At 41.7% G+C, this 21858-nt stretch overlaps 1 protein-coding gene across 4 annotated transcripts in view; it reads left to right on the top strand.

The window, feature by feature from the left end:
- LOC149167846 (exocyst complex component SEC6-like) overlaps positions 1-21858 on the top strand; it is a 504852-nt gene that overhangs the window by 11528 nt on the left and 471466 nt on the right. For all 4 annotated transcript variants that reach the window (XM_089433197.1, XM_089433196.1, XM_089433194.1 and 1 more), the window contains exon 5: positions 13776-13866. In XM_089433197.1, the coding sequence (XP_089289323.1) occupies positions 13776-13866 (91 nt within the window). The remainder of the gene's footprint in view (positions 1-13775; positions 13867-21858) is intronic.

Raw genomic sequence — 21858 nt, 5'->3', positions numbered from 1 at the left:
CAACCAAGCTTATGCTTGGAGGTAAATTTTAGTTATGCAATTCTACTCTAGAATGAGGATACAAGAGATGAGCCAATTAGAGATGCTTCAATGAGATTTATAACAATGAGAAAAGTGCTCAAATGACAATAAAATAAGATCACTTATAACCAATGTTCAATATCACTTATCAATCAAGATCACAAGAACCAATTAGAGAAGCACCTTAATGTTATTTAATGATAACGATATCTCCTTATCACTTATGTATGCTTATGAGAAATTCTCTTTCAATTGTTAGATTTGCAAATTAGAACAAGAGAAGTCTACAAGATTGCAAGAGCACAACTACAAGCAATAAGATGAGATTGCCAACAGTGAGACAAGTAAATGACATGCAAAAAAAGAAAAAGAATTCAACCATGCAATGCAATTTTGCAAAAGAGAGAAACTTGTGTAATGAAATGCAATTAGAGACTAGCAATGCAACTATATAATGCACAATGACTAGTAAAAGAGAGAGAGAGAGAGTTAGTAAGGCTATCCTTGACAAGACAAAAGAGAGACAAATGCCAATATTCAATGATTGCCAAATACCTCAAATATGCCACTCTTGGGCTTGACATCCTCCACCACTCTAAAAATGTTGTTGTCCTCGACAACACCATCACATCATCGCAAACTGTCGCTAGCTCCAACATCCACTATCCATGCTACCCAACTCTGCTCTATCATCATCGCATAAACCCCCATCAAGGTCCATCTCTCAAAAACGGGAAAGTCTCCAAAATCCATGAACGTCAATCACATCTGTCGCAAACCCCATGTTGCTCCACCATGAAGAGGCTGGTCCTCCTCAACTCAAGATACATGTCACCACTGCAACATAAATCGTGTCGACTCATCATGTGTCGCTGTCATGTGAAATTTCCTGCCATGATACTCCATCGAACACAACACATCTCGGTTTGGCAGATTGGTAGCATAGAGCAGGTCATGGGTGGAGCTATTTGGGTGGCCACACTTATGGATATGTCTTAGCAATGGAGATTGCTGGGATGGTGTTATTGAGGGTGACAACATTTTTAGAGTGGTGGAGGATGTCAGGGCTACGAGTTTAGTTGGGCGTGCTCATGTGCGATGAGCGCTCGTATCGACCAACTCAGGCAAAGTGCGATGACGGGACGACATTCGGTTAAAGGCAACCGAGTTGCGACAGGTGACCGTACTACCCAACTCGGGTGGATGTGTGATGAGGAGAACGTCTTGGACGAGCGTGTCGATTAAAGGCGATGGGCGAGCGAGATGATCGGGCGTCGGGTGAGACGTGCGGAGGAGTCGTGCGACGATGGTTGGGCGCGTTGGGTGAGCGGGCGATCGACCTGCTACAAAGAAGTGCGACGTGGTAAAATGTTGGCCGAGTGTGCGATGGAGGAGGCTGAGTTTATATGGGGCCGACTTGAGCGTATGGGCAGGTCGATGTGTTGGTGGAGTGAACCGACATGTGTATTATGGACAGACCGACCCGCGATGGAGTGAAGGGTCGCGACCCTTGGAGGTGTTACGACCGTGTAGCATGAGTATATATAAGCGTTGGAGGATGGCGTTTTGGATAATCACCGAACAACTCAACAAATGGATAGAGAGAACAAGGAAGCGAACAAGACAAGGGAACAAGTGGATGGGCATTTGCAGGGCTGAAGTTTGCCGAAGGGAAAGTCGGGGTTTTTGGGCAAGAGGTGCAGGCAAACCGGTGGATGAGTTGTAGGGCGGCAGGCGCAGTGTTGCAGGTTCGACTCAGTGGGCGACCCGACCCGAGGGCGTCGCAGGGCGTGGGCATAGTTGTAGACCCGACCCAGTGGGCGACTCGACTTGCGGGCGACCCGATACACAGGCGCGGGTGCAGAGTTGGGCGCGTGACCTGACCCGAGGGCGGCTTGACCAGAGTTGCAGAGTTGTGCGACGGGTGCTGACGGTGCGACAAGGCACGGGTGTGTGTCGGAAGTGGTGAAGTGAGCGTGCAACAGTGCGGAGTAGGTGCAACAGGCGCGGGTAGGCCAATACAACGGGCAGTGGGCATGACAGTGTTAGGGAGGACCGGAGTTTGGGTGAACCGTGCACAGTGGCGCGACTTGGTTATTTCTATAGGCACGACTTATAAATTGGAAGTGTGCTAGCCGTGTTTGTTTTTTTTTTTAACTAAAGCAAGAGTCGGACCTTCTATTAACTTGTGTCTAAAAATATGTTACAAAAGTTACAACTGGCGTTAAGAGGAAGCAATTCCTCCAACAAAGGGAAGATTTTTAGCAGCACTTAGTACCCGTACAAAAAAGGAAGCCCTGACAAAACATTTGGCGGACATAAAAATGGGAATAGAGAATGCAACCAAGAGATTTCGGGTCCGCTGCCTTTCTCCCGGACCCACCAACCTGCTCGACAGCCTATAGTCGTCGATCTGCTCCCTCAAGATCTAATGGTCAATGGCCATATCGCGTGGAACATAAGCGCGAGGAATACCCGCCCGATGAGGGCGGTATTCACTCACCTCCCAAAGCCACGTGTAGACTGTTGAGTGGCATCGCATGCATTTTGTAGAAACCACTTTTGGTTTTGAGGGCGCCCGATATGGGTGGTAAACCGGAAGCTGTTTTGACTCCATCTGACTTTCTCCCGGACCCACTAACCTGCACGATAGCTGATAGCCGTCGATCTGCTCCCCCATGATCAAACGGCCAATGGCCATATCAGGCGGAGCAGAAGCTCGAGGAATACCTGCCCAATGAGGGCAGTATTCACTCTCCTCCCAAAGCCACGTGTTGACAGTTGAGTGGCATCACATGTGATTCATAGAAACCACTTTTGGTTTTGAGGGCGCCCGATGAGGGTGGTAAACGGAAATTGTTTGACTCCCGCTAACTAACTCCCGAACCCACCAACCTGCTCGTTGGCCTGTAGCCTTTGCTCTGCCACTGCCTAATTTCCTTCGAGACCCACAAGTTCCCAAACTCTGTGTATCTTCCTGACATACCCCTATCCTTCATTGACGAGAGGAGACAGTCAGTTGCCCTGTCTGTTCTGGTACTGCTCCATGTCTGTGAGGGCCCTAAATGAACAGCCTTCACGCAATTGGCTGTCTGGTACCTCCTCCCACCTGTAGCACCTGTTGTCTCGTGTGCATCTTACCCCTTCATTGGCTAGCCAGTCTGCTACACTGTTGGCTTCTCTTCTTACATGAACGAAACTTAGAGTTCTTAGAATTCTGAGGTGAGATTGTATTTTGTGATAGACCTGTAGAAGTCTCCAGTGGCTCGAGACTTTATCTGGTGAAGTGCCTGAGCCTAGCCGTTTGACCGAATTGATGATTAATTCAGAGTCAGCCTCGATGATGGCATTGTGAATGTTGTACTCTATTAGAATCTCCAAGCATAGCTCCATAGCCATGAGTTCCGCCATATTATTGGTGGCCCTTCCCAGGTGGTTGTGGAAGATGACTTTTAAGTTGCCCTCCTCATCTCTTATAACTCCACCATAACCAGCGTCCCCAGGGTTACCTTTTGAGGCTCCATCTATGTTGAATTTTAAAAAACCATGTGGAGGAGGTTGCCAGAAAGCTTTTCCTTCTGAGGTATGCTTCACAGTTCCATTAGGACTCTGAGGGTTATGTGACTGAAGTCCCAACAGTTTCAGAATGCGGGCTTCTCTGATGCCCGAGGGCTTTTCTGGAGAATGCCCCCCAAGGCTGTTGACCGTTTCCTTAAGCTGCTTTAGTATTACTGTTATGATATTTTGAGCTAGGCCAGTCTTATCTTTGAAGATTCTGTTGTTGCATTCTTTCTAGACATTCCAGACCAAGAAACTTGGAATCAGGGCCCAGGCATTATTTAGTGTCTCATTGTCTGAGAAGTCTCTTCTCCAGTTTTTCAACGTAATAGTAATGTCATTTTCGTTCCTGTCTGTTTCCCTGAAGACATCGGCTACCCAATTCCATAAGGTTGAGGTGTAGGAGCAGAGGTTGAGAAGATGATTCATGGTTTCTTCCTGTTGGCCACATAAATGGCATCTTGAAGGTCCAACAAACCCTCTCTTTCTGAGATTCTCCCAAGTTAGAATCTTTCCATGTTGGATCAACCACCTGAATAGTTTGATCTTCTTCCAGTGTGGGTTGTTCCATATATCTTTCCATGTCTTGTCAGTGCTTGGTAAGTTAAGTCCCATAACTATTCTTTTGGCTTCCTTGAGGTTGAAGACACCCTCATTATTTCTACCCCATCTTAGTAGGTCATCCGAAGTTGAGGTCAAAATTTTTCTCTTTTCCAGGATGATCTCCAGAGCTTTAGCTTGAGTTTTCAGTGGGGTTGCCTCATTGTATTCTAGTAGCTTCCAAATTCTCCATTTACAATTCTCCCTTGCCTGTTCCCAATAGTCACTCACTTTTTTCAGTCCTTTGTTTATTGTATCAGTCTGAATACTATCTAGTTCCTCTCTGCTAAGGTTACCTTCCTGCTGCCAGTTGTCCTCCCAGAACTAGGCAAGGTTTCCATTTCTGATCTCCCAGAAACTGTGTTTTTGTACTAAAGCTCTGTTCTCCCAGGCCTTGTTCCAAATATGGGAACCTTTTATGTTTCCTGACATTCTTATGTGGTCCTTTTCTTGCCAATCCATTGCATATTTTTGTTTCCAGAGTTTCACCCAGGGGTTTTGTATTTCCTTTAGCCATCTCCACCATAGTTTTGCTCCCAAGACTCTGTTTAGAATCACTGGGTCATGTAGACCTAAACCACCATGGGATTTGGGTTTGCAAATCTTGTCCCAAGCTACCAGAGCCCATTTCTTTTTCTCTTCTCCTTTTCCCCAAAGAAAGTCTCTTTGGATATTTCTGATTTGCTGAAGGATACCTGATGGTGTCGGAAGGGCTGAAAACATGAAGATTGGGATGGTTTGCAGTACCGCCTTGGTGAGGACTAACCTCCCCGCTAAATTCAAGGATCTGCTAGTCCACTTGCTGACCTTGTCCTTCAGTTTATTTGTTACAGCCTCCCAGATGTCCTTTCTCAGCGGTTTGTCTGTGAGGGGTACTCCCAGATATTTGGAGGGCAGTGAATCTCTTTGAAAGCCTAGAATTCTGGAGAGATTCCTTTGAATAGAGATATCAGTGTTGAAAAAGAAGATCTTAGATTTTGCAAGGCTTACTTCAGTACCAGCAGCCAAAGCAAACTCATATAGAATTTGTTTGAATGCTTTGGCTTCCTTGACTGTGGGTATGCCTTGCAGCATAGTGTCGTCCACAAATTGTTGATGGGTCAAAGTGTCTCCATTCTGAGTAAGTCTCAGTCCTTGTATTCTTCCTTCCTCCCTGGCAGCAGTGATCGCTCTGCCCAATCCTTCCATCATGAGAATGAAGAGGAATGGTGAGAGAGGATCACCTTGTCTGAGGCCTCTTGAAGGCTTGAAAGTTCTGGATGGAGAGCCATTAAGGAGAATTGAGCAACTGACAGTAGTGACAAGAGCCATGACCCACCTTATCCAATTGTGGTCAAAGCCATATGCTTTGAGAACATCCCTGATGTAAGACCAACTTAGTTTATCATAAGCTTTTGCTATATCCAGCTGTATAATCATGCCTGCTTGCTTATTGGTTTTGAGGGAGTGCACCACTTCATGAGCTTGAATTATATTATTGAGAATTTGCCTCCCTTCCACATATCCAGTTTGTTCTTCTGACACAAGTGTTGGTAGAAGAGGTTTGAGTCTATTGGCAATGACTTTGGAAATGATTTTGTACACCACATTGCATAAAGCTATGGGTCGGAATCTGTCAGGAGTGGTGGCTTTTTCTTGTTTGGGGATTAAGGCAATGAAGGATTCATTAATCGCTCTCAAACCTGATTTAGAGTTTCTCGATTCCTCCACTACTTCCAGAATGTCATGTTTGACTATCTTCCAACATGATTTGAAGAAGTCTACATTGAAACCGTCTGGTCCTGGAGCTTTCCCATTATGCATTTCTTTGATGACCTCATTGACCTCCTCCTCCGACACTAGCCTGTTGAGATTATGATTGTCTTCCCTGGTTACCAGCTTTGGAATGTGCTGGGTAAATCTTTTAGTGAATTGGGATCTGTCTGCCATATTCTCCTTGGCAATACTTTGAAAGTGTTGGACCAGAACATCTTCCATTTTTTCATGAGTATTTTTCTCTGTTCCTTGGGGATCTATAAGTTTCGTTATCCTATTGTTAGCCCTGTGTGCAATGGTAGACTTGTGAAAGAACTTAGTGTTCCTCTCCCCTTCCTTAATCCATTGCACTCTGGATTTTTGTCTCCAGAAGATTTCCTCTTGATAACATATGTTATCGCATTCTTGTTGAAGTGAGTCCACTAGCTCTTTTCTTTCCTCTGTGAATCCTTCTGAGATGAGAATTTGATTAATCTCCTGTAATTTCTTTTCCACTTCTTCTTTAGCTTTGAAGATGTTGCCAAACTCGTTTTTGTTCCATTCTTTGAGCTTTCTCTTGATGTGTTTGAGTCTAAGATGAAGGATGAACATTTTCGTTCCTTGGGTGTGTAACTCTTCAGCCCACCACTTCTCAATGTTTGTGATGAAATCAGAGTGTGTGAGCCAGACATTCTCAAACCGGAAGGGCCTGTTTCTCGCGGTTCCTATCATGGAAGCTTCCAGTTGTATGGGCCAGTGGTCTGATCCCCCAAAAGGGAGGATGCAAGTTGTCAAGTTGTTCCCTGTGAGCAATAATTCCTCTGAGACTATGAATCTGTCAAGTCTTGAGGCTACTTGAGCTATACCCCCTCTCTTGTTATTCCACGTGAATGTGCCATTTCCAGTATCCATGTCTACCAGTCTCATATTAGTGAGGAAGTTCTGGAATGCTACTGAGTCTCTACCCAGTATTCTGGTTCCCCCTTTTTTTTCCGTGAGAGATTTAATCATATTAAAATCTCCTCCCAGGATCCAGGGTAATTTTGGGTGCCTTTCTTTCATTTCCTCCAGAGAGGTGAGGAGCCTGAGTTTTTCTTCCAAAAGTTGAGGACCATAGACATTGGTAATCATGTAGCACTCCTTGTCCCCCACAGGTTGAATAATCAGAGAGAGGTGGTGCCTGGATGCCTTTGCATCAAGAATACCAAATTTCTGTGGATTCCATAGAGTGAGAATTCCCCCTGCTGCATTAGTTGCTTTGACTTCGAGATACTCATACTTAACCATTTGTTATGCTTTTCTCTAATTTTCTCTACTAAGCATTTTGTTTCCTGTATGAACACCATATCAAGTTTTTCTTCCTTGATTCTGTTACTTAAATTTCTCTGTTTTCTTTTGCTCCCCAGTCCTCTAATGTTCCATGTTGTGAGTTTCATAATGTGGGGTTTTTAAAGGAGTAACTAGAGAGATCTTTCATCTTGCCTAAGTTAATCATGAGTTTTCCGCATTCTAACAACAATTCTTTTTGTCTTTTCCTTCCTCTTTTTTTTCCTGGGTTTTTGGTAGATTTTCCTGATACTAATCCCATTGATTTAACTCCTTTGTTCAACTGCTTGTCATGGCCTCTTTTTACTCCTATAGCCTTTTGATTAGACCTGTTTAGGAATAGCTGTTGTACTCTATCAAGTTCCTCCTGTGGTAGAGAGTTGATTCCTTTGTTGCTTCCTTGCTCTAGAAACTTTTCTAGTTCAAGGTTCTCCCGCTCAAGGATCTCTTGTAGATCTTGGTCCTCCGTGCCGCTTTCACTTGGGGTCATCTCATGGTCCCTGTCTAATTCCATGGATTTTTGAGGATCCATTCTGTGTTCATCTTGTTCCTGTATGATTTCCATGTTAGCCTCTTTTCCTTTCTCTCTTTGGTGGTTTTCTGGTATTCTTTGTGTTCCTTCTTCTTCCTCTTCTTCTTCTTCTAAAATTTCAAAACCATTGTGACTCGGTAATTTGCTTTCACTGGGTTTCTTTTGGGTCCTCTTTCCTCCTCCTTTCCCCCTTCCTCCCACTTTGGTAAAACCTTCAGGGTCTTTTCCTTTGTTGGTTTTCTGGTTTTCCTCCCTTTTATTAAGTGGGCAGTCCCTGAAGAGGTGTCCATGTTCATGACACTTGCGGCATTTAAATGGTATGTGTTCATAGTCAACTGTCTGAACCCATTCCTCATCATAAACTTTTAGGATGACCTCATCCGGAAGTGCCCCTGACTATATTACTTGGGAGCGGGAGCGGGAGCGACCATTTTCAAAAGCTCTCGGTTTGGGAGCGAATTCTAGAGCGATTTTTAAATATATATATATATATATATATATTTAATTTTTGATACATATATGTCAACAAAAACATGTAGAATGATGAATTAGATATAAAAAACATAAAAAAACATAGATTGAACCATATAACAACAATCATCTAGAAGTTATAATCTTCATCAACCACGTCCGCAAGTTAGTAACATAGTAACATACAACATGTTGAGTCTCATGATTCATCAATCTTAAAGTTTCAAGCTTTCAAAATTCAATATATAACATTTATCATCATTGATCACCAAAGTTGTACTTGTAAGCTAAGTGTAACCATTACAACAAATAATATCTAACATGAAATGAAATGTTATAAAATGAAATGAAATGAAACAACTTTCAACTTTCATGAAGCATCATATTCATAATTCACTACTAATGAGTTATAATTGCCAACTTCAAACTTAAATTGTCATATATTGTTTAAATAAATATCATAATAAATATGAAAGAGTCAATAGTTATAAAAGCTACTAGAAACTAGAAAAGAGAAGTAAATCTATTATCTATTTCTTATGCTTGGGCCTCTTGCCACCACGAGAAATGTCTAATTTTTTAGTCTTGTTGCAAAATCAGGATCTTTGTCATTAATATCACCGTCCAAGCATTAATATCCAGAGGTATCTTTGTCATTACCTTAGTATCTATATAGGGATCTTTGTCATTAATATCACCCTCTAAGCATTAACATAAGATAGAAAAAGCATAGCATGTCAAGTCAAGATTTTGTTTGAGTGATGCATACATTTTTAGGAGGGTCATGATAGAGGAGTTTGACAACCAATGTCACTAACATCAAGGTACATAGAGGGATTGGTGCTCTTGATTAAATACGAGTTCCATACCCTAATACATGACAAAACTCAATTGAAATCCTGAAAAACTGATAAGTCTGTTGGATTTTGAATGAAATCTAAAATTCGACTTTCTCCATATGAAATCCAATGAGGACGAAACCACTCTCAAACATCCTGAGTCATTTCATGGTAATGTTAAAAATTTAAGTAAAAGGATGAAAATGAAGATTAAGGAGAATGCCACTTTTACTTTAAGAATTTAATATTACCATGAATAGCATATCAATACTAGGGCCTAGACTTGACCATTAAGTTGCCCCACTCACAAACTATTTGTTTCTTTCAAAAAAAATTGCATTTTGAACATTACTACAAAAAATGCAAAAAATGCAAAAAAGGCAAAACGCTCCCGAAAAGGCAAGGAGCAAAATTTTTTTTAGGGAGTGCGCTCCCGACCCGCTCCCGAGTCGCTCCAGCCCGGAGCGCGGATTGGGAGTGGGAGCGAGGGGGGGCGCTCCCCCGCAACATAGGCCCCTGATAAGTCCATCTTTACACATATGCGAGCAAAGGAGGTGTATTTTCCTCGCAGAGTTGCCTTTGATATCTTTATGAAATGCCCTAATTTATTGCCTATAGCTTTTAAAGATTCTGACATCCAATAATCTAAAGGTAAAGAGTATAGTCTTATCCATACCGGGACCGATGTGAACGTCTCGCGCTCCAGAACGAATTTCATCGTCCAAGGTCGCATGTAGAGACCAACAGCCGCAAAGAAGTATGGTCGTCCTTGAAAAATTCTGTCCTTATCCTCCAGGTTCGTGAATACCACAGTAAAAAACCCTTAGATCCAAGATGGATATTTAGTTCTCCTTTTGGTTTCCAGGTGTTTTTTATCCAAGTGTATAGTGCCTTCTCTGTGGGCTAGATACCCATAAACTTGCATATGATCGCATAGGTTGTCATGTGATCCCTGTGCTCCTGCAGCGCATTTAGGACTATCCGTGGTTTAATGTTAGACTTGGGTTTGCAGGGCCCCATTTTTTTACTATTCACAGTTCTCTGATCACTGTTTTCAGCTTTCTGCTCTTGTCGAACCTCCTCGTGGATCCCTTCCTTTTCATTGGGTTTGCTGCCTTCTGCCTTTTGGGTGTCAGTAATTTTTGTCTCATTCTCTGAAGAATTTTGAGGTTTGTTTCAATTCGCTCCTCTGCTTCTGTTCGCAACCGCGTGACTGTAGGAGGGAGTGGAGCTCCCTCTTCCTTGCCCCCCCATGGTTACCAGCTTGTTCCTGAGTCTTCTGTATCAAACCCTAGTTCTCTCCCGTCCACACCACTCTTTTGGTATTCTCCGCCTTTCGTGCTGGCCGTGTTTGTTGGCAGCACGACACTTTGTAATTTTATATACAATTGAATTACAAAACTTGTGTTGAATATTGTGTTGAATGTTTTTATCTGCTGCACATATGTATAATTGATGAAGAGTAAATGAAGTTTATTTCCGCTGCATTATAATACTTGAAGAATTGGAAATTGACTAAGTGTTTGGTTAAGGCGTAGTCCGCACATTTGAGTATTGGTGAAAAGAAAAAGTGTGGTGGTGCTGCACCCGCCTAAAGTTTTGATATTTTTATCCCGAATCAAAGGCTTTGATATATCGTACCACCTGATTTTGTAAGAACTATTTCTAAAAAACGAAGAACAATATCTTGGACATATTCAAAAATAGATATAAGTTCTGAAATAATAAATCTATTTCATAGATATGAAAGTGATGATGATTTACAATTGCTTGTGATGTTATAAATATGGCTTTTTGAGGCAGCTGGCACATGGCTTATTATTATTTTGATTTATGGATGTGTTATATGTTTATATATATTAGTATATGTTAATTTTAGGTATGTTCTATGCTAGAGCATTCTATTTCAATTTTCACAGTTAGCTCAATATCTTTTCCAGATTAGCAATCACATCAGCATTAAAGTAAACTGCAGATAGAACATAAATATAAATCGCAAAAGACAAACCAAGACAAGAGGACACAAGATATGGTGCTAGCCGGGGACAAATCCCAATGTGGGGAAACCCTTGATAGTACATAGTTCAGCAGAGAGAGAGATAGTACATATACATCAGAAGTCAACACTTTGACTTGACAAGATAAGAGATCAGTCATCAAAGATCTTCACCATGAAGATAACACAAAATGGCAGATGATAGGCCTAGAGCAGCTCAATCAAATAGCTAGAATACTGAAGCTTTCCTCCTATAACACTCTTCCTCCTTTGCTGCTTCACTGAGCACCTTTCATATGCAGTAAGGACTGATGCATTTCATAGCAGAGCTGGACACCAGATAGAGTACAAATGCTGTGAGCTACAACACTCTAAACAAACCCCACAGTCCACCTATAGACTGCAGCTTGCCTGTACATATTTGCTTCAACGATGCATGGCCTTATAGGGTCTGAACTCTGCACTTGAAGAGGCCTACAACTGCTGGCTATGGCCTGTGGCCTAGCCCAGCTGTTGATTGCAACCTTGTCTCTTCATACAGTAACCCAATTATGCAGCAGCCCCATAGCTCCTCCTCATTGAATGCTTTGCCCATCATATCATACCCTAACAATACGGAAAAGGTCATGCTGTCACCTACAGCTATAAAAGTAGCTTGAGACCTTGTTTGCAGTGGCTGGAACCTCCTTCTTGGACTGTGATCAGGGCAGATAGAAGCTTCATCAAACTGTGGATAGATGTGAGATTATATCTTCCTCTTGATAGCGTATAGAGGCTTCCTAAGGCAGCGTATTAAGCCTCTCCTTGCAGCGATGTATAATCTCATTTAGGACAGCGTATGACTGTGTATAAGTTCAGCATATAGTTCTCATTACCTCAAATAGAATCTTCATTATGACAGCGGAAATTAGGAGCTGCTTTAAGCCTTCTTTAACGGATGAAGGACAGCTTCTAGTGCAGCATAAGCCCAGCAGTTATAGTGCAACTGTGGCTCTACTTAGGGCTGTGTAATGCCTCCTATAGCTGTAGATGAACCCCTTGATGACTGCGGCTTAGAACAGCGAGTTAGGGATCTCATTTAGGGCTCTTATGAACAACGTTTAGAGTATCTTCTTTGACTGCGGATTAGGGCTGCGTATGAAGCTCCTTTGGACAGCAAATCATCTCCTCTAGAACTGTGTATAGATCCTCTTCCTGACTGTGGATAAAGAGTCTCTTTCTTGCTGCATATAGTGTCAATAGACAGCGGATTCAGGCCTTCGTTTGGGGCCTATATTAGCCCTCCTTTCATCTGCGGATTGAGCCTCTTGAGACAGCGTAATCCTTACTGCGGCTAGGGCATCATCTACTTAGCCCAGCATATATTCTTAGTCTCTCTCCTTCACCAAAAACCCAAAGACGTGGAGAGGAGGAGATCACGTGAAGAATATGTCTCTCAAATGATTTCAAGTCCTCTTCTATTTATACTAAAACGTAGATGATGAATAGACATGACTATTGGGCTTCTGAGCCTACATAAGTTGCTGGCCAACTTGACAATTTGTTTTATAACACAAATAATTTCATAACTCCATGAATACTTATCGGAATCGGATGATCTTTAGATCAATCTTACACCTCTCGATGAGAGGGATCCAAGAAAAATATCAGCTGCCATAAATAAGATGACCCACATGGAGTTTGGCCCTAGTTGCCAATTTTAACAGTATATCATTATTATTATATGTAATGTACTTTTGTATGTTACATGCACAGACTTTCTCACGCACCAAATGCTGCCTGCTTTGATACAAACTGTTGGTATTATGAAGATATGTGACCATAACGTGAGAGAGAGACAATGAAAATATAAGTTTTGGTAAATAAAGGAGTCATTGACATGATGTGATAGAATTCTTTTATTCAGAAATTAGGTAGTTGGCTACCTTATTACCCTAACTACCATAATTTGACTCTAGTGACATTTCATTAACCTAGTTGGTCACTTAACATGTATGTGACCTCTATTACATTTGATTTGACACTTTATCGAGCTATACTACTCAACATATTTTTTTATTATGCACATTACTATAAGACCATAAATCTCACAATTATTGATTTTGAACCATAACTTGACTCTAATATTAGACATTTTATTAACCTAGTTGGTCACTCGACATATATGTGGCCTTTATTACACATTACACTTAATGAGTGTTAATACAACACATTTTTTTACTATCCACATTACTATTAGACCATAAATCACATAGTTAATGATTTTAAAGTATCAGAAGCATTTTCACTCGCATATCAGTCATGGTAAGGATGGAAAACAAGTTATTCTCCATTGCATAAGGCAGTAGAAAAAAAAACTATGGCTGCGTAAGTTGTAATCATTTATGCTATTTCACATGTGAAAACTAATTATAAATATTGCAGATTCCTTCTTCTCTAAATATAACTATAGCATGGACTATGCAAAGGCTTTTTCTTTTTACTTCGAATTTCTAAAAATACAGGCTTTTGCTTTCAATATTTAAAAACCATATTGTCATCCCTTTTTAAGTATGTGATTAATTTGAGCTGCAATACTGAATAGTTTTTTATTACTTTGATTCGCACATATTTCTAAATGTAGAGGAATAGTAACAAGTTGCTGCTATGAATGTGATTTGATAACATGTGCAATCTGAACATTCTATATTTGGGACAGGTTGTGTCAAGAATGCCAAACACTGATTGAAAACCATGACCAGATCAAGCTTCTTAGTAATGCACGCAACAATTTGAACACAACCCTAAAGGTGAGTTTAGCTAAACAGTTACCTGGTAGTTCTACTGTGCATTGTTGTTAGTAATACAGAAAGGTTTATGGTTGCAATAGAATGTTATGAATTAATGTAAACAATAATAATAATAATTAATGATTAATTAAATATTATTTATTATTCTTTATATATTTATATTTATATTATTTTTATATAAATTATATTCATAACATAGAAGTTAAAAGGGTTTTCTTCTTGGCTCTATAAGCCTCTTTGATTCATCTTGACTCCATTTCCCTTGTTGGATTTGGCACTGAGTTCTATTTCCTTCTGTCACCTCCTTTAAAATTTAAAAAGACCCCAAAACACTATGTTACTGGACCTATTCTTGCTTCACATTATTTTAAGTCATTGCTTAGCTTTAGTTATCCTACTAGGTATACCCCCCTTGTGCTAGAGGAGAAGAGGATAGGTTGCTTAGGTGGTAGCGGTGACCACTCTAATAGTTGTCCCTCGAGTTGTAACTTGTGGATTAGGGATTTTATCATTAAGTATAGTTTGGGAGGTAATACAACCCAAAAGTGCTAGGGAAACAATTAGCTAACATACATACATATATCCATACATAAGCTAAAGGGATACCGTTCTTCTAGGTATGACAACCTTTACAATACAATAGCACAACTTTTATATAGTGGTAAAGTGAAAAATCCTAGAGGAGCTGTAAGTCATGCGTCGTAATAGATCCACCCCAAGATTCTGGGCACCCACTTTAGCCATAATTGACCTCTAAGAGATGGTTTAGAATGAGCCATGAGCATGGGACTAGCCTTGAAATGGTGACTAAGGAGATGAGCCATGACAAACCACAAGTTTCTAAAGAAAGCCCCTAAGTAAGAAGAACACTTTACATAGATGACTAATCATGGTATAGTTAAAATACATAGGTACATGGTCACAAATTTGGGCTCATCATGATACATAATCACAATTCTCGTGAAGGCACAACTGCTTATGAGACACTAGGCTCAGACATTGTCTCAAAATATGAATAACATTAGCTCAAATGCTAGGAAAATTTGGCAAAGAAATGTAGTCATCCTAATGTGAAACTGAAGGGTAATATATCAAGCAAATATTGCAAAATGATGATAGATGATGTATGTTCTCCACCATGATCTTGTAGCTACAAAACGAGTGTGCAAACTATGAACATCTAGAACCTCTCTAACGATGTGCTATTTAGGGAAGTGAAACTCATGATGCTAGAGAATGCTTTTACAACGTTGGAAGAAATAATATTGGCTGTGGTTGTTAAAGTTGTCATTGTTATAGTGCATTTAATACATACAACTGGTGGACTTGCAATCTTGGTATTATTTAGAAAACAATTTCAAAACCAAAAGGATTCATTGCTTGCTCTATCATTTTGTCAGGAAGATTTAGAGAAGATCAGATATTAGAAATGGAAACCATGGTGTTGAATTTTCCTTACACCCTAGGTTTGGTCTATGGCTAGACTAGCACACAAACACACTAGGAGTGTTCAACGAAAACAACTTTGCACATCGGAAATGTAACAATAGTGAAATGATAAAGTACACAAGTATTATAGGCCCAAAAATTGTTATTATTTGTCCTTCAATAAAATAATCATACGACTCCCATACCAGGGATCATGGTCCTTAATGAAACTTGAAACAAGACTAGTATACAACAATATACAACTAGGGCTTGAGGCCAACTCCCTTTGACCTTCATTCTACCCAAAACAACAAAGAATAAATACTTGACTTACTTGCTATAGCTATCCTTTGCTTCCAACTCTTTCTATCCTCTTGCCCTTGATGTACTTGGCTGTCCCTTGCCTCCAAAAACTCACAGGGATTAAGTCTTTCTCATAGCCTTGTACTACCAGTTGCTGACAATCAATTTGTCCTTCAATTCACTGTATACATCAGCCTTTAACCTTGCTGTTCAATCCTTCTTTAATGAACAAACTTCAACATGTAGGCTTAGCAATCCATCTACACCAACAAATTTTTCTCCACGTAGTCTCACGACCTTATTTCTCTGTCTTATGTACTTCAGTGCTATTGCTCTAGGTTGAGGTTAGTTTCGGCCTCTTCTAGGGCTTCGACCCTCCACAAAACTTTTGAACGAGGATCATGAGGCCTTTTGACCTTCTACAGTAGGCAAAACTGATGTTGTTAGGCCTCTTTCTAGGACTTTAGCCGTCTTCCCTTACATAGAATAGAACACAACCTCTTCATTGAATTTCCAATGTCCGCTTCTCCTTACTTTGTTCTAGAATAGGGCTCAGAACACAAACAAAAACTCAACCTCTTCACATGCACAAAAAAGACTTCCTCTTGTCCTCTTCTAGCTCGGCTACTCCTGAGGTATTGCGGCTCCTTCCTTAGGCTAATGTTCTTCACAAGAATGGATTGCCATGTTGTATTTGACTTCTCATGGTCTCATAAATATATAGTTGTCTAATGTTGTCTTAGGAGCCCCTTTTGTCCATCAATGGTGTCCTCTACAACAAATAGAATAAACAAATGATAAACTTGGTTTCTAAGCCCACAACTTTGGGTTCAAAACCCACAGGCTTGGGCACTTAGCCCACAAAGTGGGTCAAATCCTTACGAATCAAGTACCTGTGACTTGTGGGAGTACCTCCCAAGCTATACGATTTTCAACACATGGAGGTAATTTGATACATGAACACTGTGGACAAGACACATAACAGTTCATAACAACAAAGAGTCCAATAACAACACTACAAATTACTCACCTATCAATCTAGGTCAAAAGGATTTTAAAGAAACTATTCAACTAGTGAATTGATTAGTGAGAAATGTGTCAAAAGAAGAGGAATTTTGATTTTCCTAGTTTGAAAAAGGAAAAACAATGTTGAAAAGTTTTTCTTGGGAGGTACTCTCACAACCCTTGGGTACTAGGTTGTGTGGAGTAAACCCACCAAATGGACTTGGTTGGGCATAGTACCCAAGCATGGGGTTTAGAACCCAAAGCGGTGGGTCTAAAACCAAGAAAATAATTTTTATTTCTAATATAAATTGTGTTTGAGCATGTAGGCTTAGGTCGGCTAGGGCCAAGGACATGACCCTTGGGGCTTAATTTACTCCACCAAGAAACTATACATTAGGAGACACTGAGGACATTGGAAACCATCATAGCAAGTCATTCTTGAGAAGCATAACGAATTTGAGGTGGCCACAACTGGAGGAACTATAAGTTTATGGTTAAATTTTGTGTGTTGTAGGAGACTACTGTGAGGACCGAGAAGGGCTGCAGGCATTCTGTGGAAGGTTGCAGAGAAGGGCACAGACATTCTGTGGAAGGCTGTAGAGAAGGTCCACAGGCAATGTGTGGAGAGCTGCGGGCAGTCTGAGGAGGCACAGGAAGTGGAACTAGGCAGAGAGGCCTCAAAACATTCATGGGATGGCTGAGGAACCTTTGAGCCTATGTGAGGCCAGTGAAGAGGGGTAGCGTTGCTCTGCTAAGATGAGAAGGGTTGTTGAGTTGAACCCCTGAAGTCTGTCCAACAAAGGAGTGTTGGACAACTGGTTAGAGAGTAGATTATACAATGGTTTTGATGGACAAAGACCACTATGTGTTGTTGAGATTTTGGAGCTGATTGTACAGTGATTTGAAGGGTTGATCACTGTGAGAAGGAGAGCCGATCTTGGAGTTGATATATACAATGCATTTGAAGGAACATATACTTTGTGAGCAGCTGGTCCTTTGTTGATTCACTGCTATTAGATTTCTGTTGTGCAAAGTGCTTGAAGTTGTGTATTTTAGTGTGTTTATGATCGTGATTAGACATAGACCTGATTTGAAGTACTAGGAAAATTCAACAAACAATGATTCAGATAGAGAACAACAACCACCAACAAAAGGATGAATAGAAGCTAAAGAGTACTTGTTGCAACTGTTACATCTATAGTCGCTAGCAAAGACACTCCATTCACATGTTTGATGGCAAAGTTGAGATAATAAAAGCATCAGACAACCTAGTTGTCATGAATGGAATAAAAGAGGAAAGACTGCTGAAGTTGCAAGGAATATCTGCTCGTGCATAAAAGTCTTCATATTCTTGCTCTAAAAAACAAGACTCCTTATAAAATGTGGTATGGCCACATCCCTTCAGGAAGGCATCTTAGGATCTTTGGTTCCTTGCTATGACTTGATTCCTAAGGAACAAAGAAGCAAACTTGGTGCAAGGAGTCGAAAGTGTATCTTCCTTGGGTACTGAGATACCATTAAAGCATATCGTCTCTATGATGAGATAAATAAGAAGTTTATAGTGTCTAGAGATGTGATTTTTTTTTATTCTTCCAAGATTGACAATACTGTTGAGTGACAACTTGATCGTTTGGATAGATTTAGTCATGCAAAAACTTTTCATGAATTTGATAATGAGATTCCACATCTTGAAAGGGGGATCCCTATCCTGGATCAATCTATGGAATCTCCTTCTAAAGCACTCTCTCCCCCTCATGAAGTTCTAGCCACTTATTCAGATTAGGAAGACCCTTTGAGTGATGTGATTGAGAGGATTGGAAGGCTAAATCTTGGTGTAATGTTCCAAACTTAAACAAACAGTGATATGCAAAAGCAAATACGATTCATACATAGAAAAATAAAAACGATCAGCAAATGCTCAATACACTTCAAAAATGAGAACCAATTGAGCCATTTTATTAATGAAATGGAGCAAGTACAATAGTATGGAAAATGCACCTAGGCTTGCCTCAAGGGCAAGCTTGACAGAACCCAGGTGATAAACAATAATCACAATGCTGGAAAATGGCTGCTCCTCTAATGCTCTGCGCTGTCTCCTAGTAACTGCATTGCTAGTTGGAAAGGAACTGCAAGAAACCCCGTCTTCGATGCTCAAAAAATGATGAAACTTCAGCCCCAAGCTCCTTGGCCAAAACCCACAAAAACCTAGAAAGGGTTTGGCCTGAATCCAACCTCCCAAATTCAGCCTCCTCTATGGCCTACGCCCTCCAAACTACTCCAGGAATACGACCTGCATGAACACCCACAAAATCCTCCTCCAAGCTTTGAAAATGAAGCAAACACAACTCCAAGTATTTCCTCAAACCTCCACGGTAAAGCTTAGCCTCAAAGAATGATATCTATCCACCATGTGAGCATGAAGTGCTGCCTCTTCGCTGGCCCAAGAAGTGTGAAAGTCACCCTGCAAAGAAATATGCTCCATCAACTCCCAAACTCTCCCAAATGTCAACAATCCTCCTTTGCCTCCTCTTCGGAAAATCTCTCACCCAAACATTACTGCAAGACACCACAAGAAAACTTGGCCTCCTCTTCACTGCGTCCTCTGATAATAAGCACCACCTGGAGGTGAATGACACTGCTGGAAATCACAATGAGACCCTCCTCCTAAAGAAATGAAGAAAACCTTCTTAGGGTGGCACTCGAAGTCCCCCGAAGAAAGGGTGGGCTCTTCATTTGAAGAACTCATGCTAAACATCGAGTGACTTGGCTAAGCAGGTCGAGCAACCAAAGAGAAATCGATATACCAAAAAGATGAATGAGATGAGGAGAGCTACCTTCCTTATATAGATTTTGTGGAGTACTTTTCCCTCCAATTCTTCCTCCATCATGGGCCCTCACTTAACCACCTCCATGCAAAACTTAACCACCTCCATGCAAATCGAACTAGGGAGTGCGTATTTCCCTAGTGAGGGTGGCCCCCATGTGTAACTTAACTACAACACAAATAACTTTTCCTAAGTCTAATCTCCTAATAAAATCGAATGGGGTCCACTAGCTCCAAAATTGGCCCCATAATACAAAAATTAATCTTGTTCCAAAATAATTTAGGAAGGGACATGACAGTCCTCCCCTCCCAAATGTTGCTTGTCCCCAAGCAACTTCAATGTCGGATGCTCAAGAATGTGCTCTCCTTCCCAAGTGGCATCCTCATCCGGTAAACTCTTCCAACGCACCAAATACTCTCTGATGATCCTGCTTCTGAGCTTCCTCTCCCTGGTCTCTAAGATGGCCTCTGGCTCTAGAATCAAATGCCCCTCATCATCAAGTGGAGGCAACTCCACAATTGCTGTAACCTGCTGCCCCAACACCCTCTTGAGGCATGACACATGAAAGATGTTATGAATCCTACTCCTTGGTGGTAGCTCCAACTCGTAAGCCACCTCTCCAACCCTCCTGATCACTTTGTATGGCCCAAAGAATCTTGGCTGCAGCTTTTCAACCCCCTTCTGCTTCAGTGTGGACTGTCAGTACGACTGCAATCGAAGGTAGACCAAGTCCCCCTCCTCAAAATGCCTCTTTACTCAATGCCGGTCAACATACATCTTCTGCTGGTTTTGGGCCGTCTGTAGGTTATCCTTAAGAACCTTGAGGATATCTTGGCTCTCTAGGATCCAATCCCTGGCCTTTGGGCCCCTGCTGTGTCCAGAAACAATATCAGCAAAAGACAAAGCATCATAACCATATAAAGCACGGAAAGGAGTCATACCAATGGACATGTGATGGGTGGTGTTGTAACAATACTCTCCCAGATGCAACCATCGAATCCAAGCCCTCTGCTGCCCTGTCACATAATTCCTGAGATAGCCCTCTAACCACTGGTTCACCCTCTCTGTCTGGCCATCGGTCTGCGGATGATAGCTGGTGCTTGGGGTGAGCTCAGTGCCGACTAGTCTGAAGAGCTCCTGCCAAAATCCTCCCATGAATCGGCTATCCCTGTCACTGACTATAGTCTTAGGGAGTCTGTGCAGACGAAAGACCTCCCTAAAGAACAACTCTACCACCTGTGAGGTTGAATATCGTGTCGGTATGGCAAAGAAGTGTGCAAACTTGGTCAGCTGGTTGACCACCACAAAAATACAATCCTTCCCTTGCACCGAGGGAAGTCCAGTGATGAAATCCATAGAGATGCTCTCCCATTTCCCCTCAGGGATGGGAAGAGGCTGCAACAATCCTGCTGGATGGGTCAACTCTCCTTTGTTCCTCTGGCAAGCTTCGCACTCCTTAGGGCCCTTCCAAGTGGAGCGCTCTCTCATTGCCATATAAGTCTTCCTAAACCCTTGGTGCCAAGACAAAGGAGAATCATGAGCTGCTCGAAGGACGCGCTCTCTCAACTGTGATCCCGAAACCAAAAATATGCATCCCTTAGGGCCCTTCCAAGTGGAGCGCTCTCTCATTGCCATATAAGTCTTCCTAAACCCTTGGTGCCAAGACAAAGGAGAACCATGAGCTGCTCGAAGGACGCGCTCTCTCAACTGTGATCCCGAAACCAAAAATAAGCATCCCTTATAATAAATAACCTTATCCATCACCCTGTAGTGCTCATCTGCATAGCTGCTCTCCAAGATCTCGCACAACTGACGATCCTTAGAGTACTCTACCAATAACTGAGCCTTCCAGTCATGACAAATGCTCATGAGTGAAAGCTCGACCGGTCTCTTGGACAGTGCATCCGCCACTACGTTGTGCTTTCCTCGCACATACTCAATATCAAAATTGTAGGCCTGCACTTTGCTGACCTATCTCTGCTGTCTGTCATTGAGGCCCTGCTGTCCCATGAAATGGCGAACACTGTTGTGATCCGTCTTCACTCGGAATCGATTCCCCACCAAGTACTGTCTAAATTTGGCTAATGCATGCATTATGGCCAACATCTCGTTGTCGTAAATGGAATAAGACATCTCATGAGATAGAAGCTTCTGGCTCTCGAAAGCAATGGGGTGCCCTCCATGGGACAAGACTGCCCTGATCCCTACACCTGATGCATCACACCCCAATGTGAAAAGCCGAGTAAAATCTGGGAGTGCCAATACCGGGCAACAACTTATCACCTCCTTGAGGCGATCAAATGCTGCTTGAGCTTCCTCTGTCCACACAAAAGCCCCCTTCTTAGTCAGATCAATGAGGGGTGCTGCCAAATGTGAGAAGCCCTTCACGAACTTCCAATAATAGGTATAGATGCCCAAAAATCCTCTCAAC

Source organism: Pinus tabuliformis, chromosome 5_1, assembly GCF_031772625.1.
Source record: "Pinus tabuliformis cultivar Carrire ecotype Pingquan chromosome 5_1, CPIR1, whole genome shotgun sequence".
Classification (NCBI taxonomy): domain Eukaryota; kingdom Viridiplantae; phylum Streptophyta; class Pinopsida; order Pinales; family Pinaceae; genus Pinus; species Pinus tabuliformis.
This window is presented reverse-complemented; position numbering and strand designations above follow the sequence as displayed.